The 26,651-nt window shown below is 42.6% G+C and overlaps 1 protein-coding gene across 1 annotated transcript in view; it reads right to left on the bottom strand.

The window, feature by feature from the left end:
• ARFGEF3 (ARFGEF family member 3) overlaps positions 1-26,651 on the bottom strand; it is a 126,807-nt gene that overhangs the window by 47,136 nt on the left and 53,020 nt on the right. Inside the window, exons 6-11 of the mRNA XM_067542303.1 lie at positions 19,234-19,356; positions 17,654-17,696; positions 16,356-16,434; positions 11,150-11,254; positions 7,184-7,508; positions 804-916 (exon numbers count right to left, since the gene is read on the bottom strand). Coding sequence (XP_067398404.1) covers positions 804-916; positions 7,184-7,508; positions 11,150-11,254; positions 16,356-16,434; positions 17,654-17,696; positions 19,234-19,356 — 788 coding nt within the window. The remainder of the gene's footprint in view (positions 1-803; positions 917-7,183; positions 7,509-11,149; positions 11,255-16,355; positions 16,435-17,653; positions 17,697-19,233; positions 19,357-26,651) is intronic.

The raw sequence follows: 26,651 nt of genomic DNA, 5'->3' as shown, positions 1-26,651 counted from the left end.
TAGCTGATGGATCAAGATTCCTAGAATAAGCTGCTATTGCTAACATACATCATAAAGTTCATAATAAGCAGAAAAATAAGACAGTGGAATAGTCCTGCAAAACTGTTCATGTCAAATCACCTGCTTGATGTTCCTTTAAGGGTGAACTGGAATTTAAAATAGATACTAAAAAAAATTAATATCCCCAAATCATTAACTTAGACGTTAAAATGGCAAATAAAGAGATCTAAAACTAAAATTATGTAGAGTGAATCTCCATTTTTAAAGGCACCTATTCAAAATAAGACCTTCTAACTCAACAGATCTGCTCTTCTTGTGTATTCAGAACCATAACTTCTGTTTTAGGCCCTGATCCTGCAAAAATTATGCATGCGCTTAACTTTAAGTTTGTGAGCAACCCCATTAACATCTATGGGACTATCTGTGCTTGAAGTTAAGCATGTGCATAATTGTTTTCAAGGTCAGGATCTAATGACCAGATTTTCAAAGATATTTAGATGGATTTAGGATTTCAGTGGGTTAGGCACCTAACCTACTTAGGTTAAAAATTCCACTAGGTGACTATCTGTCTCTTTAGTTACCTAAACACCTTTGAAAATCTGGTCCTAAGAAACTAATTTTACTCTATTTTAGTCCTCCTCCATTTTCACAGATATGTTCACTAACATATCTAACTGGGGAGGAAGTTTACATGGTTCTCATTTGTGTACATTCCTTGTAAGATGGTTTTTCACCAACTACTCAAACTGTCACAAGTGTGCACACCTAAAAGAGAGGAAGCTAAAGAAAGAAATAATACATACAGTTTGAGAAGATCCAAATGGGACTTCCTTTTTGAGATTGATCTCTTTCTGGATTCTGCTTCAGAGGAGCAGGGTCCTGCCAAATCACAGAGCCGCCGTGGACTACCTAGTATCTAAAAGAAAACAAAATCCAAGTTACCCAAGGGCTATCTAAACAGTATGCAGCTCAAATAAATGAGTCTTTGTTCTATGGAGTAATTCGGATCAAGGAGAACCTAAGTTATTAACACTGTCAAAGGACAGATCACATCAAAGGAAAAATATATCTAATTTTATTTATTAAGGCTACCTTTCTTTCTCTCTTTTCTTTTTAAACAAAGAGGAAGACATGGGGAAACTGCATACATTGAACTATGAATCAAATACAGAATGCTTTACAACGCTTTAAAAATACTGTCAAATGCATTTCGTGCTACTTTTGTACAGACAAAAGAGTACATGCAGTGAAATTGCATACAAGACAATTCAAATCTTAAGCATAAAGCAAACATCCTTGATAATGCAACAGATCTAAACCTTGCTTAAGGATGGTGAGATCTAGGACCCTGCATAAGGATGCAGGGGTCTTCTGTTGAGTCACCCAGTTGTTAGGTGTTAGGATCTTGCATAAAAATGCAGAGGAATTTCTGTTTATTCATAGTGGCAGGTGATGGCTCTTGTTAACTCCAATCAGGAGATAAAAGTGGAGACAGTGTGCCTCTCTGGGGAGAGGGAACAAGAGGATGGGATACATGTGTCATGCATGAAGAAAGCTGTTACATGGTGACTGGACCCTTCCAAGAGATTTAGTCCTTTACCCAGAGTGAGTGGCCCGAGGGCAGGGCTGGTAAAGAATATCTGCCTAGAACAGGGACCTAATGAACACCTGGGGAGGTGATTGACCTCATTTGGGACAGCTGGAGAGGGTGTGGTAGGCTGACAGAGAAAGTTAAAACAGGCAGTTGAAGGGAGAAGTCCCCGGACAGAAGAGGTAGTTGGCGAGAGGGGATTTTGAAAAGCTGCAGGGATGGATTACTTCCTGTGCTGGGCTCTGGAAAGGAACAAGGGAGGTGGCCCTGTGAGTCAGTGTCCTGAGAATAGGCTAAAGGAACAAGAGGAATGGGAAGAAAGACTGAAGTCATAAGGCCGCAGGGGTGCGAGTGTTTTTTATGGCATTCTTTTTGCAATTCTTTGGTGTAGAGACCGGGACTGAAGAGAGTCCTCAGGAGGAGCAGAATATGTTTGAGTACAGAATTTGTGAGTTACTAGTCAACAGTGGACATGATTTGGACTTCTAAAGACAGAGGTAACCCTAGAAAGGGTGGGACTTGAAAGGGACCTGGTCAGAGGACCATCTGAAAGGCCACAAGGAAGGGTTTGGGTATGGTGGGCCTATTATAAAACCTTAACAATTCGAAGCCTTGGGAAACACTCAGGTTGAGGTTTACATTTTCTTATTATTTACATCACAAAGAAAGGCAACATCCCCCAGAATGGCAATGAATTTTGAAGACTAACCTAATGGGTGTGCATGTCGTGTTTAGAGACTCTTCACACATACGCAACCTGGTCTTTGTGTGCTTGAGCTATGACAGTGCACTCAGGGTGAAATGTATTATGTCTTTTAACAACAATGTAGGTTTAGACTGTTGCTATGTAACAGGAGAAGAGGACTGCATGTGTAAAGTAAAGAGCAAAGCGCACTCCTAGCAAAAGGTACTCCGTGGAGTCAGCAACAGTTCAAAGGGGCTCCATGGAAGTTTCTTGATTCTTGATGGCTCTTCCAGTTATTAGGAAGAGACAGGTAATGGTAATGGGAGACTCGATCATTAGAAACTTAGGCTTGGTCTACACTTACCTCGGCGATTCGGCGGCAGTCGACAGGAGTTATGCAAAGTACACAAAGAACTTGCGTAACTCCCATCAACTTCTGTGCTTCTCTTCTGCGCGCTGTCTTCACTGCACTGCGCCAACAGGAACTGTGTTCCCGTCAACACAGCACTATGCCACTTGAAGAGGTGGTTTTAATATGCCGACTTCTGGATCGACTGAGCGGGTCTTCATTGACCGCTCAGTCGATCCAGATAAGTTGATCTGACTGCGGCGACTTTGCCGCCGTCAGTGTAGACATAGCCATAGATAGCTGGGTTTGTGATGACTGAGAGAACCACATGGTGAATTGCCTGCTAGGTGTTAAGGTTGTGGATCTCTTGAGACATCTAGATAGGCTTATATGCATTGCTGTGGAGGAGCTGGTAGTCGTAGTACATGTAGATACCAATGACATAGGGAAAGGTAGGAGAGAGATCCTGGAGGCCAAATTTAGGCTGCTAGGTAAGAGATTGAAGTCCAGGACCTCCATGGTAGCATTCTCTGAAATGCTTCCAGTTCCACGTGCAGGGCCAGTTAGAGAGGCAGAATTGTAGGGTCTCACTATGTGGATGAGACAATGGTGTAGGAAGGAGGGGTTTAGGTTTTTTTGGGGGGGGGGGGCGGGGGGTTAGATTTATTAGGAACTGGGGGACTTTTGGGAAAAGGAGGAGCCTATACAGGAAGGATGGGCTCCACCTAAACCAAAACAGAAACAGATTGCTGGCATGTAAAATCAAAAAGGTTGTAAAGGAGTTTTTACAGTAAGGGCTGGGGGAAAGCTGACAGGTGCGGAGGAGCACATGGTTCAGATAGACACATCCCTTATGGGAGCATCTATTAACAGGGATTCTCTGTATCCTAGAAAAGAGGAGAGAGTAGAAGTTGATAAAGTACAGGTAGGAACTGAAGAGAATCAGTCAAATGAAAAGGAGTCCCATTCAGTTGCATCACATAATGGCAGCTAAATAGTGACAATTTTTATAAATGCTTGTATACAAATGCTAGACATCTAAATACCAAGATGGGTTAACTTGAGTGCCTGGTTTTAAATGAGGATATTGATATACTAGGCATCACAGAAACTTGATAGAACAGCGATAATTAATGGGACACAGTAATACCAGAGTGCAAAATATATAGGAATGACAGTCATACTAGTGGGGTAGTGGCACTATATGTGAAAGAAAACAGTCAAATATAGTAAAAATCTTAAATGAATGAAACTTTACCATAGAATCTCTATGGATAGAAATTCCATGATTGAATAATAAGAACGTAGCAGTAGGAATATACAGTAGAACCTCAGAGTTACAAACACGTGAGTTATGAACTGACCAGTCAACCACACACTTCCTTTGGAACCAGGAGTATGTAATCAGGCAGCAGCGAGACACAAAAAAGAGCAAATACAGTACAGTACTGTGTTAAAAGTAAACAACTTAAAAAGATAATGGGAAAGCAGCATTTTTCTTCTGCATAGTAAAGTTTCAAAGCTGTATTAAGCCAATGTTCAGTTCTAAACTTTTGAAAGAACAACCATTATGTTTTGTTCAGAGTTATGAAAGTTTCAGAGTTACAAAAAACCTCCATTTCCGAGGTGTTCATAACTCTGAGGTTCTACTGTACTACCGACCACTGGACCAGGATGGGGATACTGACTGTGAAATGCTCAGGGAGATTAGAGAAGCTATAAGAATAAAAACTCAGTAGCTATGGGGGATATCAACTATCCTTATTGACTGGGACAAGATGCAGAAATAATATTTCTAGACACCATAAAGCACAGGATCAGGTTCAAGAGGTGAATATAGCTGAGCCGTTTGGAAATAAAGACCATAAAATAATTAAATATAACATCCTTTTCTGAGGGGAGAAAAAGGGGGAGGAGAAGGGAATACCAAAGAAGCCCACCACAGTAGCATTTAACTTCAGAAACCGAAACTACACAAAAATGAGGAAGCTAGTTAAACAGAAATTAAAAGGTACAGTCACAAAAATGAAATGCCTGCAAGCTGCATGGAACCTTTTTAAAAACATCATAAGAGAGGCTCAAATTAAATGTATACCCCAAATTAAAACACACAGTAAGAAGATCAAAAATGTCCCATCATGGCTAAACAACAAAGTAAAAGAAGGGATTAGAGGCCAAAAGGTGCCCTTTAAAAACTTGAAGTCAAATTCTATTGAGGACAAAGAAGAAGAAAGGAGTATAAACTCTGGCAAGTCAAGTGTAAAAATATAATTAGGCAGGCCAAAAAAGTATTTGAACAGCAACTAACAAAAGACACAAAAACTAACAGCAACGTAACGTACATCATAAGCAGGAAGCCTGCCAAGCAATCAGTGGGGCCACTGGATGATCGAGATGCTAAAGGAGCATTTAGGGAAGATAAGGCCATTGCAGAAAAGCGTAATGAATTCTTTGCATCGGTCTTCACAGCTGAGGAGGTGAGGGAGATTCCCATAGCTAAGCCATGCTTTTTTGGTGACAAATCTGAGAAACTGTCCCAGATCAAGGTGTCAGTAATGGTGGTTTTGGAACAAATTGATAAATTAAACAGTAATAAGCCACCAGGACCAGATGGTATTCACCCAAGAGTTCTGAAGGAACTCAAATATGAAATTGCAGAACTACTAACTCTAGCATGTAACCTATCACTTAAATCAGCTTCTGTACCAGATGACTGGAGGGTAGCTAATGTGATACCAATTTTTTAAAAAAGCTCCAGAGGTGATCCTGGCAATTACAGGCCAGTAAAGATAACTTCAGTACCAGGCAAATTGGTTAAAACAATAGTAAAGAACAGGATTATCAGACACATAGATGAACACAATTTGTTGAGAAAGAGTCAACAGGGCTTTTGTAAAGGGAAATCATGCCTCATCAATCTATTAGAATTCTTTGAGAGGGTCAACAAACATGTGGACAAGGGTGATCCAGTGGAGATAGTGTACTTGGACTTTCAAAAAGCCTTTGACAAGGTCCCTCACCAAAGGCTCTTAAGTAAGGTAAGCTGGCATGGGATACGAAGAAAGGTTCTCTCCTGGATCAGTAACCTGGTTAAAAGACAGGAAACACAGTGTAGGAACAAATGGTCAGTTTTCAGAAAGAAGAGAGGTAAATAGTGGTGCTCCCTGGGGATCTATATTGGCACTATGCTGTTCAACATATTCATAAATGGAAAAAGGGGTATAGAGTGAGGTGGCAAAATGTGCAGATGATATAAAATTACTCAAGATAGTTAAGTCCAAAGCAGACTGTGAAGAGTTACAAAGGGATCTCCGAAAACTGAGTAACTAGGCAACAAAATGGCAAATCAGAGAGAGTCCTGTGACACCTTAAAGACTAACAAATTTATTTGAGCATAAGCTTTCATGGGCAGAAACCCACTTTGTCGGATGCATGAAGTGGAAACTTCAGTTTGGTAGGTATATGTACACATGCAAGGATGGATGAGTGACATCACAGTGAGAAGGGCAAGTGTTAGCAAGGTTAATTCAATCAGGGTGGATGAGGCCATTCACAACAGTTGATGAGAAGGTGTGAATGTCAAAAGAGGGAACATTATTTTTTGTAGTGGGCTAGCCAGCCACTCCCAGTCTCTATTCAGACCTAGTCTGATCGTGTCAAGTTTGCATATGAATTTCAGCTCTGCAGTTTCATGCTAGAGTTTGTTTTTGAAGCTTTTTTGTTGAAATATGGCAACTTTCAAGTCTGTTACTGAGCGTCCAGGGAGATTGAAGTGCTCTCCTACTGGTTTTTGAATGTTACCATTCCTGATGTCTGATTTGTGTCCATTTATTCTTTTGCGTAGAGACAAATGGCAAATGAAATTCAGTATTGGTAAATGCAAAGTACTGCACATTGGAAAATGTAATCCCAACTATACATACAAAATGATGGGATCTAAATTAGCTGTTACCACTCAAGAAAGAGACCTTGGAATCATTGTGGATAGTTCTCTGAAAACATCTGCTCAATGTGCAGCAGCAGTCAAAAAAGCTAAAAGAATGGTAGGAACCATTCTATTAGTAAAGGGATAGATAATAAGAAAGAAAATATCATAATGCCTCTATATAAATTCATGGTATGTCCACACCGTGAATACAGCATGCAGTTCAGGTCACTTCATCTCAAAATATGGTATCTTAGAATTTGACAAGGTACAGAGAAGGGCAACAAAAAGGATTAAGAGTATAGAACAGCTTCCATATATGGTGAGATTAAAGAGATGGACTTTTCAGCTTGGAAAGGAGATGACTAAAGGAGATATGATAGAAGTCTATAAAATCATAAATGGTGTGGAGGTTGAGGCAAATGTAATAAGAGAAAAGTATTAAGTGTTGGTAAGACTAAATACATTTGGCAGAGTAGCCTTGACTGTAATAGCTCTGTTCAGAAAGGAATATTTTGATAGCCATATGGCTATCACATATACTGGATTTATACACACACCTCATTATATTTACAGTTAGCAAGTGTTTACTTCCATTGCATTTTGTTTGAATTCACGTCTCAGTTTTCCTACCTCTTTCATGATCTTGATGGCCTCCACTCGGTGCTGGGGTGGTGGATACAGCAGCATACGGTGATAGAGTGACTGTAGCACAGGTTTCATGGATTCTACTGACCCTACCAATCGAACCAATTCTGCTGCAATGTAATATATGGTCCGAGCTACAGGGCCACTGAGGGCAGGTGCTGTGGAGGAGCAACCTGACCCTCGACCATGATCGGTGACCCCCGAGGAGGGGGAATCGGCTTCGAGACAGATGCTACTGTGGGCAGAGGTGATTGTTTTGTCATGGATTGGATTTCCCAGGATTACTACAAGGGCTGGACACAGCTGCTTCCTAGGGAAAGAGAAAAACGAACAAGTGACAATAGGGGGAAAAATCTCCCAGAAGCAGCTTTACAGTAGCCTACAACCCCTTTCATCCCCTACACCTAACTCTTCTGTATCTCTGGAGTTGTTTGCGTGCAGGTTTTGTTATTTTTTCAGGGACTATGTGACAGTGAAAGCAAGGGACAGACGAACTTTGTAAAGGAGTTTTGAAACAAATCACACTGTACTTTCAGACAAAATCTGCATGCAAAACCCTTTCTGTGTCCTCACCACTCTGAGATAGGATGACCATACATTCTGTTTTGGGCAGGACAGTCCCCTTTTTAAGCCCTGTCCCTGGACGTCCCGACTTTTTTGGCAAACCTGAGCATCTGTCCCATTTGCTCTTGCCAACTACAAGAATGAACGGGACAAATGCCCAGATTTTCCAAAAAAAGTGGAGCATGCCCCCCTAGTGAGATGTGGAGGAATGTTCAGGGGGGTGAGCCCTGTATGGGGAAGAAGTGGTGGCTCGGATGAATGGCTCAGGCCAGCCCCGAGAGGGAGGCTTGGGCAAGTCCCACACGGCATCTCATTTTCCCTTTGGGAAATATGGTCACCCTACTCTCAGAGCCCTTTGGGTTTTGGTCAGTCATCTCAGGCTCTGATCTCCCCCCTTGTTAAAAGAGCGTTTCTTTGATAGAGCTCCAGTCCCCCCTCCATCAGGTGACTCTCCTTTGTTGCCTTAAATCCTTTATCAGGTTATCCATTGCTTGATTACAAGAAAGACAGCCTCTATCCAACCCCAGCCACCCTAAGAGCACATGGGACCCAGGGAGAACTTGACCAGGATTGTAACAACTTGGTAAAAATTTTTAGCCCAGTGCCAGCCAAGGCTGGATTCAAACCACTGACCAGAAGTAAAAGTGCCTGTATGTATCCCATTATCATTTAAGTCCCTTCTAATGCCTTTGTTAACACTCATACGGTATTAATAGCTTCAAGCAAAATGTACATATTCATATTTGTGCTACTTTCTTAAATCTCCGATCCATGTCTATTACATACAGGCACGGGCCTATTTGATGCTACTTGATGTAATTAGGTGTCGCACTGCACCATAAGCATGCAAAATAGTTTTCAGCTCCAAATACTGTATATATTTTCGAGACACACTGACTATTCCCATCACCAGCCTCTCTCTGTAAAGTCTCTCTTCACTGCAATCCATAACGTCCATCATGCTAAGTGTGCTTCCTTCTAGCAACCATTACCAGCTGCACATAAATACTGAACATATCGATAACGGGGAGGATTGTCTACCTCTGCTGTCTTCTCTCTCTAACTGACTACGTTCATCTACAAGAAGCTCAACACTCCCGATGTCCCATCTTTTCAGCCTGAGGGCCAAGAGGGAGTAGCATGAGGGAGCAGAAACCACTTACAATCCCCCTGCTGGGGATTCCCCTAAGGCGAGGAAATCCCCTGTGGGTGTAGAAGTAGCACAGCTGACTCCTATGCCTCTCTCTCTTCACCCTCTGTGCCAGAGAGCATGTTGGGGGTGCAGAGGGAAGGTGGCTGGACTGAGCAGCACTTTGGCTATTCTCAGCTGGCACATGGTCCCTTACGGGCCATACAGCTGCTGGTACAAGTTAGAGTAGTTGTCAGCCTGCTTTAACCTGTGACAGGACGGGGGCAGAGAATCAGTAAGCTGTAACCGGTTGTTGTTTCTCAGCCCTTTTTCCCCCGCTCCTGGGCTGTTCTGGTTGTTTTTTAGCGTGTGCGTGCAAGTGTGTGTGTGCACACATTAAGTGCTCCCCTAGGCTCATACAGCACCAGCACGGGTGGCAGGTGAAGCTTCCGTTCGGGGAGGCTAACTCCCCGACCCACCTCTTCTGCCCATGGCCCTGCCCCCACTCCACCCTGGCTCCGCCCCAGGCCCCGCCCCCTCCCTGCTCACTGCGTGCGTCTCTCCTCTCCTTCCTCCCTGCTCACCATGTGTGTGCCTCCTCTCCGCCCCACTCTCCCCGCTCAGCCCCCTCCCTGCTCGCCACATGCGTCCCTCTCCTTCCCCCTCCCACCCTCCTCGGCCCCTCTGGGGCCACTCACTCTCTCCGCCCTCCCTCGAGCTTATTTATTATGTGCCATGCAGGTTCCCAGGCAGCTGAAAAGGTGGTATCTGCTACTCAGCTTCCCGGGTTCATCAGTCATCCTCCTGGGGAGTCCAAGGGACCCGGAAACCTGCGAAGCAGAAACCGCCTCCTCAGCCAGCTGGGAATCTGAATGGCACATAATAAATAAGTAAAAACTTCCGGCAGAAGCCCATTCCCAGTAGGGAAGGAGAGAGGCGGGGCCAGCATGGCTCAGGCATCCGCCGGCGGCTGCACCAGGGGAGGGTCTCTTGGCCTATTATACCCACCGCCCATGAGCACCTGTAAAGCTCCCACCCTGCTCTCCGCAGGGTTCCTACAGCTGAGGGAGCAGGCAATGAAGTAGCCAGTACTACTCTGTCCTTCCAACCCTGTGATGCAGTAGGTGGTCATCACGGTAGCTGCTAAACATCTGCACTGGGGAAGTGACAGCTGCTACTTGAGAGTTTTCCCCGGCTCTCACCAGAGCTGCTCCTGGGGATGCAGGGAAAGTGGTGGAAGAGAGCTGGGGAGACCATGCCCTTTGCCTTCCTCTTCCTCTCCTCCCCTCCCCCCCGAGGCGGGCCTGATTCAAACACTTCTGTTTAAAAATCACAGGGTGCAGCAGCTCACGGAACACATTTTCAGTTCACAATCACATAAATATTTGCTTTCTCAACATCATCACCCTCAAGGGCCAAATTTAGAGCCTTGAGGGCCACAGGTTGGACATCACAGCTCTACACAGACTCTGGTAGACTTTGTGTTCATTACACTCTTGCCTTGTTTCTAACACCATTCTTGGGAGCCAAGCTTCTAAACACTATAGAGAGGCATTGGCACAGTCAGAAGGACGGGGCCAGGGTTCTTTCAGGTGTTTGAGCAGGTGGCACCATATAATAAAATAATTAATGGCCTGAATTTGAAAAAAAGGGGACCTAGTAATAAGGTCAATTAGAGAAGGGAATAACTTGATAAAATGGGTCTTGGAAGCATCATCACCAGACGCTTCAAGAATATATTAGATTCAGAGATTTTAAGGCCCAAAGGGACAATTAGGATCATCTAATCTGACCTCCTCCATAACACAGGTCATTGACTTTTCTGCCCTCCTACGTAACACAGGCCAGTAACTCATGTAGTGTTGCAAATTATTATTCCCTATTACATAATTACCACTACTGAGCCCAGTTGCGTCTGGCTGAATTTAAATAAAATGTGTATGTTGAATGCAGAGTTCAATCCTGCACTGTTGCAGAAGGATACACAAATTGATCTATGAAGTTCCTTCAAGGCCTAAATAACTAGGATTCCATGATAATGATGAGGGTTTCATATAGCTGGGACCCAGTGCTCAGTAAACTGTACTACCCTACAAAGTATTAATGAAGAACTTTCCAGTGAGGGCATGGTTTCTATATTGTCAAATCTAGTGATTTTTGTCATGGTTGCATAGTTGAAAAAAACCTAAAATATTTAAATCAGTGGAAATCTAAGCTCCAGTTCTCTTCATAGGAAGGTGCAAAACATGTATACTCACCAAATAAGGTCAGTGAATCCTCTGTGGTTGTGCATGCTGGGAGAAGAACTATTTAGCATTGAGAGAATACATTCCAGGTAGAGAAGCTGCAGTTGCTGATTTTCACTGAAAACAGAAATAAAGAATGTTCAACAATGATGAAACTAAACATTTATTAGACTTTATTATTATTATTTTGTTTGGAGAACTGCATTAGTTCATCTGCATGTTATCCTGCAATTTATTGCACAGTGTTATTTTGCATCGCCTGAAAATGGTATGGATTTCAAAGGCCTGATGCTCTTTATCACCTCGCTTGCTTTGCACTTACTGACATTCAGGGCTGGTTCATACTTACCGCGCGATTCGGCGGTAGTCGACGGGAGTTACGCAAACAACACAGAGTAACTTTTTGCGTAACTGACGTCGACTACTCTGATTCCCTTCTGCGCGCTGTTCTCACTGTGCTGAGCCGACGGGAACAGCATTCCCATCAGCTCAGCGCTACACTAGTTGAGGGGGTGGACTTACTCAGTCGACTTCCTGATTGATTGAGCAGGTCTCACTGACCGCTCAATCAATCAAGAAAGATCGATCTGGCAGCGGCGATTTTGCCGCTGTCAGTCTGAACATAACCTCAGTAATGCAGGCAGTAGAAAAAAGCAACAGGGTGATTAGCTTGTCCCATTTCACGATGAGGAATATAAGAAAAGTCCTATAAAAAAAGAAAAGAAAAAGTAGATAGAAGACGGATGCAATTATCTAAATTTGATTTAACACAGAAGATTGGATTTTTGCACAAATGAATAGAAAACTTTTCAAACCCCAGAGTTGTAACAGTCTCTTCATGCAGACTGAGAACATTCAGCAGCTCCCTAACATTCTTATTATTACACAGATACTTTATCTTTTTTTTTTTTTTTATAATTTCTTTTATCTGCCTCTCTCTCCCTTTTTGCTGTCATCCTTTTCTGGTCTTCTGATGACAGGAATCATGGCAAAGAAAGCAAAAACTGTAGTTCAGGAAAGCTAGCTAGTTTGACTTTTGGGGTATAATCAGTCAGCTGAAATCTCTGATACCAAAATGAGTCCCAAAAGAAAGTATATGGAAGGACCTGTGAACACCACAAATAGAACATGTTCTTACGCATATTTTGAATTAACTGCAAGGTTCAGACAATAGGCAAATCTAAAGTTGCTTTTCTCCATGGAAAGATAATTTTTTTCCCACTGGGATTAACCTTCTGTTTTTCACTCCACCAGTCAGGGAAGGCTCTTTCCATTCCTTTCAGATGTACGGTGAGGGCCATGAGACCATTTTTTCTGAGGCACAACAAAAAGTAGGCAAAGCTGCAGAGACTTGATTCATCTTGATCCATCATCTTTGCTTTTTCCTGGTTCTTTTGCTGAGTCTATTTCTGTTTGGCTTGCTGAATTAGCTAACCCTAAGTAGAAAAGATGCCTTTCATATGTCATTTAGCCAACAATTTGAAGCTTCAGGGTCTAAAAGTCAATATCTAAATCCATATTATGGATGGTTTGAAAATGCCAGCCTATTATCTTTGCATGTGTTTCATAAAGATATGGATTCCATATAAGATTGGATTGAGCTATAAGGATGGATTGGATATAAGAATATGGATTGCCATATAAGAAAGGGGCCATTCCCACAATAGTTTATATGAAAGTCATATAAATCTAATACATACAGAACATGTTACTTATATGCCATTCATGGATTTTTGATCCACATGGGTTCCCTTGCCTCTGCATTCCTTCAAAGGTCAATTTATTATAAATACATCTCTCCGCAGGGATGAAATTAATCTGCAGTAGGCAAATAGCCTGTATTGCGCATACCTCAGTGCTGCCCATCAGTTAACCACCCTGCTAGAGCATGTTTCATTGTTTCAGGGCCATGGGAACCATAATGACCAGAATTCATCTTCCATAACCCCTCTGTCCTCACCCCCGCCTCACTTCCCTCAGAAGCAAATTCTAATATGCTGGAAATTAAGAACAGCGTGTTAAAGTAATCATCAGGCTAGGAGATTAGAGAAGACAGTTTAATAAACCAAAGCCTCGCCTCAGTGACCCCAAAGGCTGCTCAGGGTGAATCTCTCTGACAGGCTATTTCTGAGGAGAAACCACCACTGGCTGAAAGGAAGAACAGCTTTCTATTCCCAGCCTCCTCCATAATTATTTCAGTAAGTTTTTTAACAAGCAAGCTACATTCCAGCTACCTTTGTTTTCCTCCAAATCTAATTAGAATCCTTCATTATGTTTCTCTGTTAATTAAAAGACCCAGTTAAGAAACAGGCGCAGAATTAGGTGTTAGTGCCTCTGTACTACCTGGACACATTACTGCAGTAAATCATGGTTCATTGAATATATTTTTTAGGTTCTATTAATCTCTTATTGTGCTTATTTACAATATTCTTTAATCTACTCTAATTCAATGCAGTCTCCTGAAAAACTGAGATTGCAGATAAACTTCACAAAAGTTTTCTTTCTTTCTTTCTTTCTTTCTTTCTCTTTCAATCAACCATTTTCAAAAGAGACGCTGTTAAGTAGAGTAGGTTTAATATTTCAACCCCAGTGATTTGAAATGGTTACAATTTAGTAGGCAAGGCCTATCAGATAATATTTAAAAACAAAATTACCACACAGACAAAACTTCAGCTTGCTGCAGAAAGTGAAGTGCCTAGGACAATTGAAAACATCATAATTTTTGTGCACACAATTTTGCAGCCCTAAATTATCTCCCCCTAAATGTGCATGGAGCCCCCCTCAAATGATTTCCAGAAAATCCTGGGAAATTTTTTTGTGTGCTTCCTACTACCCCCACTGATCAATGCCTCTTTGCTCATTAACAATCTTGTCTCCTCCAATGCATGCTTTAATTTTGTACCATGTAAAACAGCTTCTAACAACTCCTTTTTTCTTTTCACTCTATCTATAGTCTTTGTAACCAAGTAGAACGGTAGTAGCAAGTGAGAGCTTAGTTTTAATGACATGGAGGAGGTGTTAATTTAAAATAAGAACTTTTTTCCCTCCGAAATCTTTCAAATTTTCACAGAGATTTTAGTTTGTCATATTTATACCTCTGAAATAATTGCCCTGTATTGTTTATGCTACTTTTCATTTTTGATTAACTTATTTTCTCACAGTTTGGGGTTTTTTCCTGGTTGACTACTTAGTAGAATGTTAGTCGGGCTTTTCTTAAAATACCAGAGTTAGGATTTTTTCATGAAATTTACTTCCGAGTTCTTGCAATTCGACTGTAGGCTATTCTGAGGCCACAGAATGTTGCTTTCTACAAAATATTCATATAATGGCACCAGTGGTGCTGGAACAATTTATATAGTGGGGCTGCTGAGAACCATTGAACCAAACTGTAAACCCCGTATGTGATGAAAACCACTTCAAGCCAGGGGGTGTGGTAGCATCTCCCACACCCCTAGTTCTAGCATCTATGAATGGTGCAAACATGTGAAAATCTGGAATTTGGCATGTTCTGTTATATAAATTGGTCACTGATGGAAGCATATGTTACCTTCATGGAGGTTTCCATTCTTAGCCCCAGTTTCGCCAGGAGTTATGCATGGGTTTAACTTTATACACGGTGGGTAAAATCCTAGATCCACTAAGTCAATTGCAAGGCTCCCTCTCTCAATAGGATTACTCAGTACATAAAGTTCAGCACATAAGTAAGTCTTTGCAGGATAAGGGCCTTAGGTTCTAATCTCACAAGCAGCTGTAGGGCTGGCAGAGCTTTGCATCTGTGTGGATCCCATTGAAGTCAAAGGAATTTCGAAATACAACATTTTCTGAATAAATTCACAATCCACCCTGTTCTTAAGGAAGTTAATATCAGAAAATGGAGCGCAACACACATTGTAAATTAAAGGCCTGATCCTGCAAACCTGACTCCTATAGGTAGTCATTATTCACCTACACAGTCCTACTAGTGTCTATGGATTTACTTGCACAAGTCAGGACTACTCATATGAGTAAGAATTGAGGGATCAAGATCCAGAGGGCTTTTCAGTTAAATCAGAATGCATTAAATGTGAAAACTAGCTACATTTAGTCCTCAAGAAATGGTGCAGCATGTGCACTTCTCCTGAGTGCTGGGCAGCTCCGGAAGGGACTATGTTTCCAGAGTTGTATGGCTCTGTGCCACTCTCAAAGCACGGCTGTGTGTAATTTACACAATCTGGCCTTATGGCATTGACTCACTATGTGACCTTGGGCAAGTTCCTTCTCTGTGTGCTTCAATTTCCCCATCTGTAAAATCGGGATAATATAATCACTTTGGCAAACTGCTTTGAATTCTTTTATTGAAAGGTTGCAGGGAGGGTAAATTAGTAATTATTATGTTTTAGAGAGATTGAACAGAGACTGAATAAACTAAGACATGCTCAAGAATCTGGAAAATAATATTAGAAGTGTTAAAGAATCAGTGGGCCAGATCCTCTGCTTATAAAATCAGCAAAGATCCACTGATTTCTAAATAAAACACGCTAATATAATAACAATTACGATAAATAAATCACTTACACTTAAATATCATCTTTCATGACTTTAATGGAGCTGTGCATTTTTAAATCACCTGAGAATCTCTATCAATATTAAGATGTATAGCATCACGGTCTTTTAATGCAATATTATCGTACGTATGGTGGTGGTAGTTCAAAAGAAGACATACCATTTGAAAATAATTAGATTTATCTGGGTATATTTGTCATTATATTTAGGTTATGGAATACCTGTGATAGCTCAGTGTTAGTAATTACTTCCAAGAGGTAAATATCTACTTTCTTGCAGAGATCACTATACATTAGTCTTGCTAGAATATTTGCTTTTTTCCTTCTCTCTGCTGTGCATGTATGCATTAAGCACAGCATAGCAAAAAAGCAAACATTTTTCTGAAATGTGTTGTTGCTATACGGAATGTATCTACAATAAGCTTGCTGTTACATGGTGGAGTTTCTTTAAAGCAAAACTGTGCATGTGGGAGAATCAATTTCTCACCACGATTGTGGGCTAAATTAATACAACATGATCAATCCAACAGAAAGTGATGTTCCTCTCACAAGTAACTTAATGCAAGAACTGTTCGCGTTATTATCTTACAACTAGGACAGTAAGGTCATTTATAAGTGATGTTCTACAAGAGACTCTATAGCAACAAATATGAATAATAACTAAATCACCCACTTACTTTATGACAGCCTGAAGCTTCTCGCAGAGCACAGTGAGGACAGAAACAACATCGTCGCAAAGGGACTCTACTGTAGAACCTCCAAAAAGGATAAAGGTCAGGCATTATGTATCTTAGCTGGTTTACCATCACAGTTCTCCCCACCAGCTTTTAGAACTCAACCAACTTCAGTGACTTGGGTCTGTGGTTCTCAACTGTGGACCACTGGGCTGCCAGAATTCACAAAAAGACTACAATGGGAAAGGTAGTGGAATGGGAAGTGATTCTGCTAGAGAATCTCTTTCTGAGGGAGTGATTAACAAAATTAAATAGTATCACTAACTTGGAGGATAACACTAATTGCTTAAATGCATTCATGGACATTTGAGCCCTTTCCTCCAATTCAGACAAGAAGAAAAATAGCAAGGGGCTCCCCTGATCACAATTCATCAGGATGATGGCTTTTCCTATTGTTTGTCTCTGTGCTGCTCCTTCCAACCACCAGAAATCTATGTAGTAACTAAGGCCCCAGTCCTGCACATAGAACTGCGTGGGCAGAAAGTAATGCCTGAGTGGAGTCCCATTGGAGTCAATGGGCTTCAAATGGGGCACAAGGGCCCACCCCCTCAGATCCAATTGCAGGATCAGGGTCTAATAAAGATTTTAGCAATCAGAGAATATGGTGGAGACAGGACCTAGGAAAAACCTAAGGAAACTGTGCTGTGCTGTGGCATGATGAAGGCGAGGCATATTAGCACTCTCCCTCTAGCAGAGCTGTCTGTCAGGACCTGCAAAAATAGTAATGAAATGACGGAAGCCATTATTAATTAGTTATATAACATTGCTGGCCCAACAGGTAAGAAATTGTGTGTTCATCTCCAGACCCCTCCTAATCTCTGAAGAAAAAGTCTTAGAACACTGTTCAAATTTTGGAAGGGAACCTTCTTCACTGTAACGCTGCCTACAGCACTGAAGCCCTTAGGTTGAAGAGACAGTGTATGTAGTTATTACTTTCCTGTATGTAACACCTTTCACATGGTGCTGATGAAGGTATCATTAAAAGTGTTGCAACCCAAGAAGATTTTTCAGACACTTCTCAGTTCTGAAGGTAACCAGAGCACTGGTACAATGAGTGGGGTGATACTAATGAGGTGCAAGCAGTGGAAAATGAAAAGAACTGCATGACTCTGCATACGATGTAAACACTACGACAACCGGGTGTCTTGGCAACAGTGGCACGAGTACAAGGAACGGTGAGAAAGAAGAGAAAAGAAAATCAGATTCTGAAGAGTCACCGTAAAATAAAGTGGCATATATACCTTGGCTCTTGAGCTCCTGCACGGCTTCATGGTTTTCAGTTGTCTATTGAAGGAAGAGAACCATGTTGTAATTAGAATAGGAGGAAGAAAAGAGTTGGAGGTGTAAGTAAGTATTCAGTTGCTAATCGGAAAAAGCCTTAGTGTGGGATTATGGTCTGAAAAGCAAGTGTAAAAGTCACAACTTCTTCCCTGTATCTGGGTCAGACCTGTTTTTCTTACTTTATTAATTTAGGAAAGGAAATTTTCAAATGTGCCTAAGTCCCATTTTCAAAAGTGATTTAGATTTAGGCATCTAAATTCCATTGAAAGCCATTAGGACACAGACTCCCGGGTACCGAAGTAACTTTTGAAAATGGGACTTACATTCTTAAGTCACCTTGGTGCTCTTGAAAATTGTCTGCTTTATCACTGTTAACACAACAGAGGCTAGATCTTAGATCATCTAGTTCATTTCCCGGTAAGTGCAGGACTGTTCTCTGTGGTACATAAGGTGCACAGAAGAACAAAGCCAATTCTCTTGTCTCTCATGAATCATAAGAAAATTGTCAGGAGCTAAGTGCAGTTTGCAGAATTTCTATTACAGGTCAGGATATACAAGCAGAAGTAACTCAACTCAGTTTTCAGATCCAGATAAAATTTGCAGAGCTGTCAGCTAGGAAAAAAAATCTTTGACTTATAAACTGGGCACACCTTATACAGAGAGAGGATAAATATAAATTACCCTATAATGACATTTTACAGTTATTTCTCCGATTAATACTATACTTAAATTCTGGCTATTTAATTTTTTAAAAGGATCTCTGTTTTACTGAATCTAGCACAACTGCTTTAATACTAAACACAACTGACAGCTGCAAAATCCCCTAACAAACCAAACAAACACACAGACAAAGGCAAATAATTTTGTCATTAATATTCAAGGAAGTGCTCATAAGTGCAAGAAGCCAAAGTCATTTCGAATTTGCCCAGAGGTGCTTAAAATGCCATCTAGACAATATATTGGAGTTTAGTGAAAACAGCTCTTGTGGATTTTAACAACACAATAAAGGCAATAAACAGAAATCAGTTATTTTTGCCAAAAAGCCAGCAGGTGAAGAAACCCTCTGGCCCAAATCATTTCATGTGATATACATTCAAAAGGATTTGGCTTAAATTTTGAAATTAAAAAAACCCCTTAAATATACTTTCTTTAGCTAAGAATTTATCTGGTATGTGCAACATTTAATATTCAAGAAAGTTTTGGCAAATGGATTTCAACTGGACTTCGCCAAGATAAACCAAGAAAATAAAAGAACAGAAAAGGGAAACAAGGTAAAGACAATCTGATATCAGCATGAGCCTTTCTTGCAAAGCAAAATATAGAGCCTGTCTGCTGGAAGGGAGGAGTTGTTTCTGTTGGAGGATTTGTCAGGCATATGTACAGACTGAGCCCCAAAAGGAGGCAGTTTTAAACAGGACTGATGCTGGAATGCTCATGCAATGCCAGATGGCAAAGCATTCAGTCAGGACACTGCATGCAGAGACACCAAAAGGACACAGCCATGGAACACTGAACCATCTGTTGATGCCGGAAGGCTCACCGTATTCTCTTGCTTTTGCCGTAACTGTAAAGTCAAGTCACTCAACATTTGGCTGAGGGTTGCCCGCACAGCGGTGTTAATACTCCGCTGGTGACAGCTAGATACATATGTCTCAATGCAAACCTGGTGAGGAAACAAGATAGCAGCACATAGATATAAACAACAATTGAACTGTAGACCACCTTGGGAGGAAGCTCCCTTACACACAGAAAGTCAGCCAGATTTACTAGTGCATAGAGTTAGAAAATTCTTCAGCAATGCAAATAGCCAGAAACCAATTAAAATATGGTTTGAAAACAGCATGCAATTTGTCAGATTTCTGAAGTGTTATGCATGTTGAGGTAGTAAGACAAAAATGGCAACCACTCCCCCTCCTGTCAAACTATGGTGTCCTGGCAGTGGCTTGCACTGTTGATGTTGTTTTCAAATATTAGCCCTATTGTTTAATTCCAGTGAGGTATTCATGACATCAACAAAGACCAAATCAACCTAGAAGGACCATTACTCTGGAATTCTGCCCCAGTACATAAGCTGTATCCTCCTCTCATGTGAGGCTCAAAGTGGTTTTTCTTTCTTTTCAGGTTATTTGTGTAGATTGTTATGTGCAAGGGTTTTTTGTATGAGTTATATGTTGGAGGTATTCAGACAGCTCCTGCTGCTAGGATGCAACTGGGCATCTTGATTGCTCATTGTAAATCATGATTTTAATTTATTTTTATTATAGTGTTCAATAGCCTTCTGGTGCCCATAAATGGAAAAAAAATTGTATCTGTGTATTTTTATTATAGTGAGACTGGCAGTGACTGCTATAGTTCATATTGCATCAGAGTTTCTATTTTAACTACATTTTCAGTTGCTCGTAACTTTTGGAAACTTTCATCTTTAGGGCTGACATTGTCCATGCTTGGACTATGCCCAAAGACAAGATTTTGTAGATGGTTATCAAAATTCAATACAGTTGGAATCCTGAAGATATGGCATTATGCCCACTGCAATGTCCTTTACCAGATTTATTTTGGGATATGTTTATTTCAAGAAGAGTTTGTAGTTACTGTGTTGTCATTTTTCATGCAGCAACCTCTGGTCTGAGTTATGAGCTAATTAGTGCCTCATCATGGCATTGAGACCAGACTGTTGAACACAAACTTATTAATAAATTGTGATCCAAAGGAGCAACTCCACTCACTTTGGCATACGCTGAACTCTGTGATTCTGTCTGTGGCTGTGAAGTTATTCATACAAGTTCCAGCAGCCTGTGTGTACATGGATTCGTAACACTGCCTGTTGTACTCTTCAGGGTGCGGTCATTTAGGTGTGTCAGCATTTCTTTCACACGTTCATTTTTAAAGGGTTATAACTCCTCTGTAAAGTAATCCTGGCAATGAATACATATGTTCTGCATATGCTGTATGCAGAGACACAAGGTGGGTGAGGTAATATCTTTTATTGGACCAACCTCTATTGGTGAGAAAGACAAGCTTTTGAGCTTCTTCAGGTCTGGAAAACTTTATTCAGTGTCACAGCTAAATACAAGATGGAACAGATTGTTTAGCATAAATAATTAATGTATATCAAGGGAAGACCATTCAATGTGAAGTGGCCTATTAACACCCTTCGAGTCAGGGAGAAAAGGAGCAACACGGCTCACACTGTATGTCTGCAGGTTAATATACAACTGGTACATTCTGTATAGACATCTTTTTAAACAAAATTAGAATTTAACTGGTTGTTCTTTTTCAAATTATAGGAGCATATATAGGATAAAAACCACATTTTCTTGTTTTATACACTTATATTTCCCTAACGAGGAGGCAGTCTGACTTTTAAGCTGAAAATTTAAAGGTGGTTAGTTCATTATGCGGACTAATCGATGCTGATGTGTACACAGTAACACAATCAAGAGCCTCATTCAACTCCTACTGAAATCAAAGGGAGCTTTGCCATTAACTTCAGTAGAAGTACAGGGCGTAAGGTTTGAATAAAACTGTTATCCATGTGCACTACTTTTACTATAACAGAATAGAGAATAAGACCTGATCCCAGAATTCCTCTGAATTTATCATCTCTGCTCCTTTCGGCAGACACATCCAGCAGATGTGAGAGGTGCTGATGCTTTTATGCCTCAAATCTAAATAATGGGCACAATAAAGCATGACTGAATTCCTTGGTTACAAATATAATATGCTTGATTAGTGTAAATTGTGTGAGCCAAAATGTCACACACTGGAACAATCTGAATTACAGGTCTTGCCCTATTCTCATCCCATTCACTCTGTTATGTACAGGTGTAGGATTATGAGAGCAATATATGTAGCAGGAGGTATTTTTTATGCCTCTTATGTGACAGAAGCAAGATAAAAACAAAATGAATATTTCCTCTCTCAGGTTTGCACGTGTCCTCATTTTAACAATACATTAAACCCTGATAAAACTGAATGCATTTGCATTGGATAAAGGACAAAATGTACAGTTCGTCTTGGTCTTCGGGGCATCTGTTGACCTTTGAGAGTGGTATATTTTCTAAGTAAATGGGGAGTTTCACTCAGCATGAGCTCAATTAGTAGATGTGTGAAGATTTCAAAGATGCGTGATGTCTCACACTGCACAGACTGTCAATGCAGATTAAAGCTTTTGATCTGAATGTGTAAAAAGGTGCCATGCAGCTGTCACTATTATTTATATAGTGCATAGCACTTCATGGCAGAGAAAAACACACAAACAAAAACAAAATCCCTACACTGAGCAATGTACATTCTAATCTTGCTTGAATAGACCCCTTAACTGTTCATCACCTCATTGGCTTCGACGGTGCTCCACACAGGAGCAGGGACCTGCCAGTACAGATCCATGGCAGGATTGGGGCCTAAGAAAATACATACAAAACGCCTCAGTTTACTGGTAGTGTGATGCTCTTTCTTGCTCAGACAATGTGATTTTCTCTTTATGCTTCTCTGACAGCACAAGGAATCCTTACTCTTCCGCCATTTTTAAAAGGACACCTGGAACAGAGGTTGCCATCATATGCCACAGAAAAATTCCAGTGGCCAAGGAATATAAAATCCTATCGACCACTTACAAATTTAAAGGCAGGCTGACTTTCTGGAAAGAGCAGGATTGATTTCCCCTTTTTTCTTCACCCGCCCCTACTTTGTTAACATGCAGCACTGTTGCTCAGCTGAGCTCCAGTCTCGCAAGCCAAGCATGATACCTTGTGAAACGTCATTGGTGGGGGTGCACCAGTAAACATTCGAGAGCACAGGGTACTGAGGAGGTGTGCAATGGACACTTTGATCATTTCATGCATTTGGGGGCTTCCAGCTTTATGACATGCAAAACACAGCTAAGAAAGCAAAACAAAAGGGTTAGACAAAGCAATGCAATGGGTTAAACAAGACAATCTCCCAAAACATGGGTGGGAATAGATAAAAGATGATAAGCAAGTCACAAAGCAGGAAACAACCTTTCATGTAGAGGGGCTGACCAATATTAAAGGTACTGCATGTAGTTTAATATAGCTAGGCTGATTGTAGTTTCAATACTAGTGACATTGAAGCCATTTATTCAGTACTCTTCACTTAATAAATAGCATTTATTAAGCACTTCATTCAGAGAGCTTAATAAATATTATCTTCTTACCCTTCACAGTACTCCAATGAGGTTAATACTCATTATGGTCACCAGTTTATAGATGGGGAAACTGAGGCTGAGGTTAAGGCCAAAATGCTCAGAAGTATCCACTAATTTGGGGTGCCTCCATTACAGACTGATCAGGTGGTGCAAAGTGGACTGGTTCTAGCTGTAACTTGCCACAAGACAGGGGTGTGTACAAGGGGAGGTGGGGCAAACAGGGCCACAGGCCCTCCCAATAATTGCTGGGGACACAGAACTCCTCCGGTCCTGGAATCAGGTAGGGGGCGAGGGGGAAGAGAGAAGAGTGAACTTCTCCCGGGGCCGGGGGGGGGGGGGGGGGAGGGAGGGAGGGAGGGAAGAAGGAAAAAGTGAGCTCCTCCCAGAGCTGGGGCATGGGGGCACAGAACATACCCCTCCAAAAAAGGTCAAATTTAAATTCATGTGCACGCCACTGCCAGAAGATAATTCCCATTGGAGGGGTACCCCCATTGGCAAGAGACAAGCAGAGACAGAAGAGCTGGCTCTAGCACCAGCTCCACCCTAGCATATGGGACATGTCGGGGAAGGGAGGGGGCCTGCTGGCGGTAAAAAGAGCACCTGACAGAGCAGAACGATACCAGTTCTCCACTGGAATAAGTTAGAGCAGCTGATGCTGGGGCCAGGTCAGCGCTAAATCAGGGAGCCATACCCACTTCTCTAATGCTGCCTACACGGCACTGGGAACAGTTCAAATGCAGGGGAGAACTAAGTCCCTAGGCTTCAAACGTTAAGGCCTTTGTATCATCTATAGGCTAGAGTTACAAAGGTGCCTAAGCCTGCAGATAGGTGCTTTTCTGTATACTAGCAAACACTCCTAATGTAGACAGAGCTTATACTAGCAAAAGAATGCTTTGTTGGTATAGCTTTTACTGATTCACTGAACAAAATACACTCACCCAGCAAAATAACCTTTTGCTCCAGTATAACCGCATCTACACTCGGACTTCTGCCAGTATAAAAATATCACACTCTTACTTGACTTTACTATGCCGGCAAAAGTTTTAAGTGTAGACAAGGCCTTTTAGGAGCGAGGATATGGCAGAGCTACTAGACAATGACAGGATCTAATTCTTAACCATGCAACAAAGCTGGCATTTATCAGAGTGTTTTAAAGAGAGAACAGTCATGTGTCATTTGCATATTGTTATCTGAAAATGCACAGTGGAAACGGAAAATGTGCCTTGAGATGATGCTCACAGCCTTGGGGATGTCCCCAGGGAACAAAGAAAAAGAAGCACTGATGACTGATTTTACTACGTGAAGTAGCAGCTCAAAGGCTGTAATGCTGGAGCTATTAAACCACATTTCCCCAAGGTGTATATCGGATATTACTGAATCTCTCTATCTACAGTTCATAGATACACTGGGCTAGATTCACCTTCAATTTTCACCAGCTTCTGACCTCCACAGTAGAAAGTCTGCCAAAGAGAGGCTGCAGCAGTGGAAAGGAGCCATAAATTTGCCTCTATTTAGGGGATTGGGGCAACAGGGGCTGCGCACAGCCTGAGAAAGGGGGAGAAATGGGCAGGGAGTAGGCAGGCGTTGCTGGCCACAGATGCTGATCAAGCGCATCTTTGCTGCAGCCCTGAGAAATGAGGTCTATGGAGCCTCTAAGGAAAACCAAGGTTACTTACCAGTAACTGATGTTCTTCGAGATGTGTTGCTCATGTCCATTCCACTATAGGTCAGTGCACACCACCTGCACAGTTCCTGGAACTTTTTTCCCCTTAGCAGATCCCGTAGGGACAGCTCTGGTGCCCCCTGGAGCCCCACACGCATGCCGCGGTATATGAGGCACTGCCGGCCCTAGGGCCCCTCAGTCCCTTCTTTCTGCCAACTCCAACAGCGGGGACGGGTGGTGGGTTGTGGAATGGACATGAGCAACACATCTTGAAGAACATCAGTTACTGGTAAGTAACCTTGTTTTCTTCTTCGAGCGATTGCTCATGTCCATTCCAATATAGGTGATTAACAAGCCATACCTTTGGTGGTGGGCCGGAGTTACCGGTGAACTGCTCTCAATATGGCTCTGCCAAATCCAGCATCCTCCCTCGCCTGCTGGACGATGGCGTAGTGGGCCGCGAAGGTATGCACCGAAGACCAGGTGGCAGCTCTGCAGATGTCCTGCGGGGGCACTCTTTCCAGGAAGGCTGTAGACGAGGCTTGAGCTCTGGTTGAGTGCTCTGTGATGGTTCCTGGAAGCGGCACCCTCACCTACACGTAGCAGAACTTGATGGACGATGTAATCCACGAGGAGATGCACCGAGTGGAGACAGGTGAGCCTTTCATCCGGTCTGCCACTGCGACAAAAAGCTGTGTCGATTTCCGGAACGGCTTTGTCCGCTCGATGTAGTAGGCCAAGGCTCGTCTCACGTCCAGCGAATGCCATCTCCTCTCCTCCTCTGAACCATGCAGTTTGGGAAAGAACATGGGGAGAAAAATATCTTGGTTACAGTGAAATTGGGAAACCACCTTGGGCAGGAAGGCTGGATGCGGCCTCAACTGCACCTTATCCTTATAAAAAACTGTATACAGGGGCTCCGAGATCAAGGCCCTAATTTCAGAGACCCTCCTAGCTGAGGTAATGGCCACCAGGAAGACTACCTTCCATGAAAGCATGAACAGAGGGCATGAAGCCATGGGTTCAAAGGGGGGCTCCGTGAGTCTCAAGAGGACCAGGTTGAGATCCCAGGGAGGCACCAGGTTGTGGACCTGTGGGTAGAGCCTCTCCACTCCTTTGAGGAACCTAATTGACATGGGGTGGGAGAATAGGGATCTCCCTTCAAGCGGCTGGTGGAAGGCCGAAATGGCCGCCAGGTGAACCCTCAGCGAGGCCAGCGCCAGACCCTGGAGCTTTAGCTGGTGCAGATACTCCAGGATCGCCTGAATAGGAGAAAGGCTTGGTGGAATATCCCGGGACTCTGCCCAACAGGTAAACCGCCTCCATTTAGCCCGAAACACGACCTGTGTTGAAGGTTTCCTGCTGCCCAGCAGGACTTGTTTCACCTGCGCCGGGCAGACTCCCTCTCCCTCTGTCAGCCACAGAGCCTCCAGGCCATGAGATGCAGGTAGTCCAGGTCCGGTTGCAACAGGCGACCATGGTCTTGGGAGAGAAGGTTGTGCCGCCTCGGGAGTTCCATGGGCGGGGCGATCGAAAGGTCCAGCATCATGCTGAACCAGTGCTGTCTTGGCCAGGCCAGGCCGATGAGTATCACATCTGCCCTGTCCTTTATTTTCAAGAGAACTTTGGGTAGGAGCGGAACGGGGGGGAAATGCGTATATGAGGGTTCCCGTCCAATCGATGAGGAACGCGTCGGATATTGATCTGGCCTTGCAACCCCGGAGTGAGCAGAACCTCAGGAACTTTGTGTTCCAGGCTGACATGAATAGATGCAGTGGGGGAACACCCCAGTTCTCGAAGATCAAAGACACGACCCCCGAGTGCAACGACCAGTTGTGGCGGGGTAGAAACAACCTGCTGAGGCAGTCCACCTCGTGGTTCCTCACTCCCGGGAGGTGAGAGGCAGTCAGGTAGAAGTCGTGCCTCACAGCGAAGTCCCACAGGCGGATGGCTTCCTGGCAGAGGGCTGAGGAGCACGCTCCCCCCTGCCTGTTTATATAAAACATGGCTGTGGTGTTGTCCGTCAGCACCTGCACCACTCTGCCCGTCAAGAATTGGAGGAACACCTTGCATGCTAGGCGAATGGTCCTGAGCTCCTTCACATTGATGTGCAGGGACCTCTCCTCCA

The sequence above is a fragment of the Emydura macquarii genome, unplaced genomic scaffold, assembly GCF_026122565.2.
Source record: "Emydura macquarii macquarii isolate MOO-44397 ecotype Brisbane River unplaced genomic scaffold, CSIRO-AGI_Emac_v2 contig_705, whole genome shotgun sequence".
In the NCBI taxonomy this organism is placed as follows: Eukaryota; Metazoa; Chordata; order Testudines; family Chelidae; genus Emydura; species Emydura macquarii.
This window is presented reverse-complemented; position numbering and strand designations above follow the sequence as displayed.